At 37.8% G+C, this 5,985-nt stretch overlaps 1 protein-coding gene across 1 annotated transcript; it reads right to left on the bottom strand.

Moving 5' to 3' along the window:
- Positions 1-483: 483 nt before the first annotated feature.
- LOC105690827 (transmembrane reductase CYB561D2) lies at positions 484-2,206 on the bottom strand. The gene is made up of 2 exons (XM_012408951.3): positions 1,375-2,206; positions 484-1,274 (listed from the first exon to the last, which is right to left on the bottom strand). Exons 1-2 carry the CDS (start codon positions 1,522-1,524, stop codon positions 768-770), a joined length of 657 nt encoding a protein of 218 aa, XP_012264374.1. The 5' UTR covers positions 1,525-2,206; the 3' UTR covers positions 484-767.
- Positions 2,207-5,985: the final 3,779 nt, after the last annotated feature.

Here is a 5,985-nt window from a genome sequence, read left to right as displayed (position 1 = left end):
TCTCTCTCAAAACTACCAAAAATAATGAACCTAAAACAATCCAATGACAATACACACGGTGCGAATGATAAATGATTCGTGAAATGTGAATAGATTATTTTATCGAGATAGCAGACTGAAAAGTTATCGTGCAATTCGTAATTGCGTGCATGTGCGATACGGCACGTGAGATTATTTTATCATTTGAAAACCTTCAGTTCGAGACAAAGACAAATTATATACAAGTTTTGTTGTATCATGTAAATATTCTGGTTGATCTATATAATTTATCGAATAGGGATCCGATCTAATTTGTTCGAATAATTTCTCAACCAGGTCGACTTCAGCAGGCCCATAATCCTCATGCGATTATTCTTCTTTTCCCGCTATAGTATAAATTCATTTGGTTCATCGGTCGCGCCAGATCATCGATGGCAAACCTCCCATGTTGTATAGGAATAAATATGCATAGGAAGGAAAGCAGGTAAATAGAAATTTAATAAATATGATTATATTGTTGATTTATGTCATAAAAAGATATATATATGTACATATAGATTATATATATGATAAATTTTATGTATACATATGTATCGTCTACATGATTTGTGGAATTAATAAAGGGTTGGTATACATGGTTGACGAATCTTAAGCCGGTCCCTTTGTTTCTACTCTCTTTTTGTAAGTACCAATTTTCGCAAACACTTGAAGATGATGAAAAAATGACTACTTTCGGTTCTTCTGTACAGGTTTACACGATCCAATCGAGTTGAACATTTTTTTTTTTTTCACGTCGCGATACCACCGAGTTTCACTTGGGTGGTGAAAATCGGTTTTGCTAATAAGAAAATGGTACCGATGATGTAAGCTGAAAGTGTAAGTTTTGTACGATCATCCCTAACACCCCACAACTTTTGTACTCCGGTCGCTTGTCCAGCGACTAGTAATACCATCGCTATTATACCACCGACAACATGGAAGGTTTTCATTTTTGAAAGACTGATTAGTGAATTTAGTCTGGGAGTCTTCCACAAAAGGGTGAGAATAGCTGTACATCCGATTACGACACTGGCGAGCGTTCCCACCAACCCCAATATTCCATGATCGGTCGTGAAATGCGGTCGTCCAATATTCTCCTTGTTAATGACGACCGTTACGAATCCAACCACCAGAAGTGCTAATCCCAGAATATGGAGGACCCAATGAATTATCACGCGAGTTGGCCTCGTTACCTTCGCGGCTAATAAAGCTTCACCGGAAACTGCGAGGACCCCCTCGGTCATCAGGAAGAAACACTGCGGCAATATTTGGAAGAAAAAGATTAATTAGTTTATCCCATCAATTCCAAGGGTCGGGTATCACTCGTTCTTATTTATTTGATTATTTTTTACCAACCCCAACTGTGAAACATGTCGGATGCCATATGAAGAGTGAATTATAGTTCGATTCCACGCAGCCAATGATTATGTAAATTGTTGGTGCCAAAAATAGAGCGTGGATCAGAAGCGAAAATAATATAGACCAGAGGCTGGGTGATGTTAGCATGATTTAATATTTATATTCATTTAATTCTACACTTTTGCAAACACAAACTTTACGGTTGTGGAACAGATATTGGTAGAAGAAGAAATGAATTACACCGATTGTTCTTCTGTTAATTAATGAGGACCGGGGTCCCTTACTTCTGGACTGCAAACAGGTGAGTGAGGTCGTGTACATCATCTTCGCGTTCTATAGCTTTGAGTTCATTTTTGGGAACGTCCGATAAGATGATTCTTTAATAGACTATCAACTTTTTTCTTCGCCTTATCATTCGAAACTTATCCCATATATATCGCTACGTCATTGGTAGGAATTCGCGACGAGACAATTTTTTCATTCCAACATCTTCGTTGATAATTTTCAATCGTTGGTATTATCTCTGACTCATGTGCGCAATTGCACGATTACTAACTAAACGTTTTTTCAGGATCAGAAATTAATCAAAAATTATAGCGATTTAATCTCGGATCAGATACCGCAATTATAATATATTATCAAGTGTTACGCTAAAAACGTATTGATTATCACAAAATACATCGAACGCCTTTTAATCCATTATGCCGATAGTTGTCTAATTTATCGCAAGCCCTTTATCGAGTCTTAATCTGCATAGTCAGTAGAACAATAGTTCATTGACGAAGAATTAATATAAGAATTAAATCAGCTAGTATTCTGAATTATCGGAATATCGATTGATCGTTGTACGATTTTATTCAACGAGGGAGAATCTTTTCCTTTTTTTTTTTTTTTTCTCTCCAATTTATAATCTCCGATGTTATCGCGCGTTACGAAGAGTACGGCACGTACAGTAATCACTTCGATTGAGTACGAGTGTTAAGGGTGTCCCAGCGCCGAGCCCGAACTCCGAAATGAGTTTAGAAACGATCGCAGCACACCTGGTGCTCACCACGCCAACCACGTTGATTTCAGAGCAGTTAGTATGCCCAATATTCGATGGGTAATAGTATCACTGGCGCTCATTCCACTCATATACCTAATATTTTTCGTCATGATTCAAAACTGTATGAAAATACGGAATATCACTTTGTTGAATTTTTGATTTTTAAACTAGTAAAAAATTGTAATGCTACTAATCAATGAATTGTTTGCATTCGACAAATGTTGAGGGTGGCATAATCCAAATTTCTGTATAGCCCATTCTGCCAGCGGGGCAGAATGGGGTCACCGAAACATTTCGAAAAAATTGTTTTTGAAATGATCGAAAAGGCCGTCAAACATCATTCTGGATTCGAAATTTTTTTTTCTCTCACGGTTTCCTCGAGTACCCCATTTTGCCCCGCCTTTCCCTAATTATCATATTTTCTTCCGATAACACACCTAAATTATGCACCCAACTGAAACTTTCTACTACCATCGGTCGTGTAGGCCCACGTTTTCTATTTCTCTAATTACAATTCGATACCAAAGTCGGCATTCACAGAATATCCTCTCTTCTCATGTTAAAACCCTACATGAACTACATGCTGACGTCTCTGCACTAAAAAATTCGAACATTTCAATCACTACGAGCGGCTATGCGTTTAAAAAGTCAGGGTTCTGATACGAAGCAATGATAATTTTATTCGTGGGGAAAAATCGAAGAACACGGTCTTATCAGAACGAGAATTTTTAACTCTGGGAATTTTCGGAGAAATGTCACATGAAATCGCCTAGGATGACAACCTATATGATCGCGAAAAAAATTCCACATCCAGATGAGAGGTATACAGAGATTGAAATAACTCGCACTCTTTTCGTAAGGATGTAATTTGTGTGTGATATTTGTCAGCTTGTGATGAGGTGTTGCGAAATTCGCGTATCAAAGAGCAATTTCATTCTAACAAGTTATGAAAAAAGCTCACGCCATGCTGTCACCCGCTTAGCGAGTAATTTCGGGAGTCACAGACATTTAGTGTTCAGTAAGAGGGATTTCCGCTCTTGGTCGATACCATTTGTACGTACATAAGAAATTGTGCTACATTACTGCCCAACTACATTCAAAATGCAACTGCAACGAAAATATAGTTTTCGACTCATGTTCGAATCAACATGCACAAACCAAAGGAAGAATAAAGCAGGTTAAGTTTCTCCAGACCCTGTTGGACCTCACTATGTACCAACTTCGTGGCCTGCCCGTCGACCTCTGTAATTCTTTGCCGTCTGCGGATATTACCCCGATAAGCAAGTTGTCAATTATTTGAGACTCCCCAGTATGAGAAAAACATGGAAAAACTAAGAATATCGTGAACCCCCTTGCCCCAAATGATGAACGTAAGAATTTTTCCAAACTTTCCTCAAGTATTAAAATTGGAATAGAATAAATCAATTAAGTTTTGGATTCAAGTATTAGGGTTTTGGTTCAAACAGAAAATAAAGAATCATTTATGGTCCACGGACTTCGTATTCAAGTCTCTATATCATTCATATTTATAGCTAATCCTATTATTTCGAAAACGTTTTCATTATTTCATAATTTTTTGAATTTTTTTTTTGATAGGATTTAAAACATCTCCCGCGTTTTCATTCTCAGCAAAATTAGTAAAATCTTGAACCCATGCCCCCTAATTCAACGGCCTCCCGGTCCATTTTGGTTTCAACTCATCTTCGTTTCTCACTATGGCCGATCCCAAGAGAGCTGACAAAAAATGTTCAGAGTCTTCTGAACACCCGGGTTGTACCGCAGATTCTTGTAAAAAGCCACTCTATTGCATGCAAAATTTGATACTACGTTTATTTGTACACCGTAAACCCATGCATGGATTATGTACTGTATTGCTGATGCACTTTTTACTCTATTTTTCCATTGTTGTGAAGATGTTCATCATAATTCAAATCACGAAATCCAATTTTTGCGAGGTATGTCATTGTCCAAAAAAAAAAATTCTGGCACAATTTTCTCGCCGAGACAAAATTCTGGATACTTTCTAGATCATGAGCCGAAGTTGACACGATTGTTGACAGAATTTGTGTTTCCTTTTATTTATTTCTTCTAACCGTGACTCGGCCTGAATTTGGAAGTTACAAGTTCTGAGGGGGCCATGTCATAGGCCATAGATGGTATCGGACTATGATGTCACGTAAAATCGCTTGTCTTCAGTTCGACTTTTCAACACAAATTGTACCGATTTCATTTCTCAAAGAAATTCTTTTGGAGCACCCAATTGTTTGAAATCATTTTTCCCGAAATCTCGACACGACACTAAGTACACCATTTTTTCCAATTCTAGAGAAAGTCTCGAGAAATCTTTTCTCCGAGACGTATTTTGGGGGTCGCTTATACCTATGATAGGTGGGATTTTTGCAGATTTTTCGCAGATTTTCTGATATTCACTACATGTGAACATCAATTTTCCGCGATGGTCGCTATTTTTCAAATTGTCGATAAAATTATACAAATATGTTATCACCAATATGGACACTTTAGAGACTCTTTGAATTATGGATCGAATTCGGGTTCTCGAGAGATGTTCCGATTCTCGAATGTTATCGGAAACGCAAATTCCGTCTACGAATGGCAAAAATTTCACACATGATCGGTGAGATCTCAGAATATTTGTATCAGTAACAACACGTTGAAAAATTTACTCATAATTTTCGCAAATGGCGAACCTTGCGGAAAATGGATTTTTTTTATCTGAAATTTCGAACAAGAACTCCAGAAAAACCGGTAAAACCCAGTCAGATTCGCACTACAAAAGTCAAGTTCACGACAAACAAATTGACTCAGTTTCAGAGTGAGATGAGTGAGTGAGTAACATCAGCTATAGATCTTGATATGACCCCCTGAAAACATAACCCAAATCGTTGGTAGAAAAATTGGATACAAATCTCGCAACTCTGCAAAAATCGTAGAAAATTCCACCCATGATTCAAATGGTCTGAAAAATTCTGAACTCGCATAACGATTTCTCGGGAATTTTTCCGAAATTTTCAAAATGGTATACGATGCCGAAATCGAATTGATTTTTTATGTGTAACAAATAACTCTGAAAACTCCGCAAAATCCGATACTCTTGGGTGGGGGGTCCAACTTCACGAAGGCAGCCCCCCCCCCCCCCCCCCCCCCCCTCAAATTTCAATGCGCGATAACTTTGAATAAAATGAGGCAAACAGAAAAAAAGATAGGGCAATCATGGGCAATCCGTGTGATTTATTCAAAAAAATTTCTGACGTTTGGGGGGGCTAACTTCACATGGGTCAAGTTGTTCCGTCAGAGGGATCCCGGTAAAGTTAACTCGAAGAAAATGCCAAGGGAGCAAAATGTTGCACGAGTTTACACTACAAGGGTTCAAATTTTTTCAGAATTTTCGTGAACAAAAAAAAAATTTATTACCTCTCGAGTCGGAACTATGATGAGCACGAGTGACGTATTTTTCTCAATTTGAAGCAATTGTTATTTCGAAATACCGGAATGGTGTAAGTACGAAAGATTTTCAAGAGCATAAATGTCATCAGAAAAGCATT

Source organism: Athalia rosae, chromosome 5 (genome assembly GCF_917208135.1).
Source record: "Athalia rosae chromosome 5, iyAthRosa1.1, whole genome shotgun sequence".
Classification (NCBI taxonomy): Eukaryota; Metazoa; Arthropoda; class Insecta; order Hymenoptera; family Athaliidae; genus Athalia; species Athalia rosae.
The sequence above is the reverse complement of the archived record's forward strand: the minus strand, read 5'-3'. Positions and strand labels throughout refer to the sequence as shown.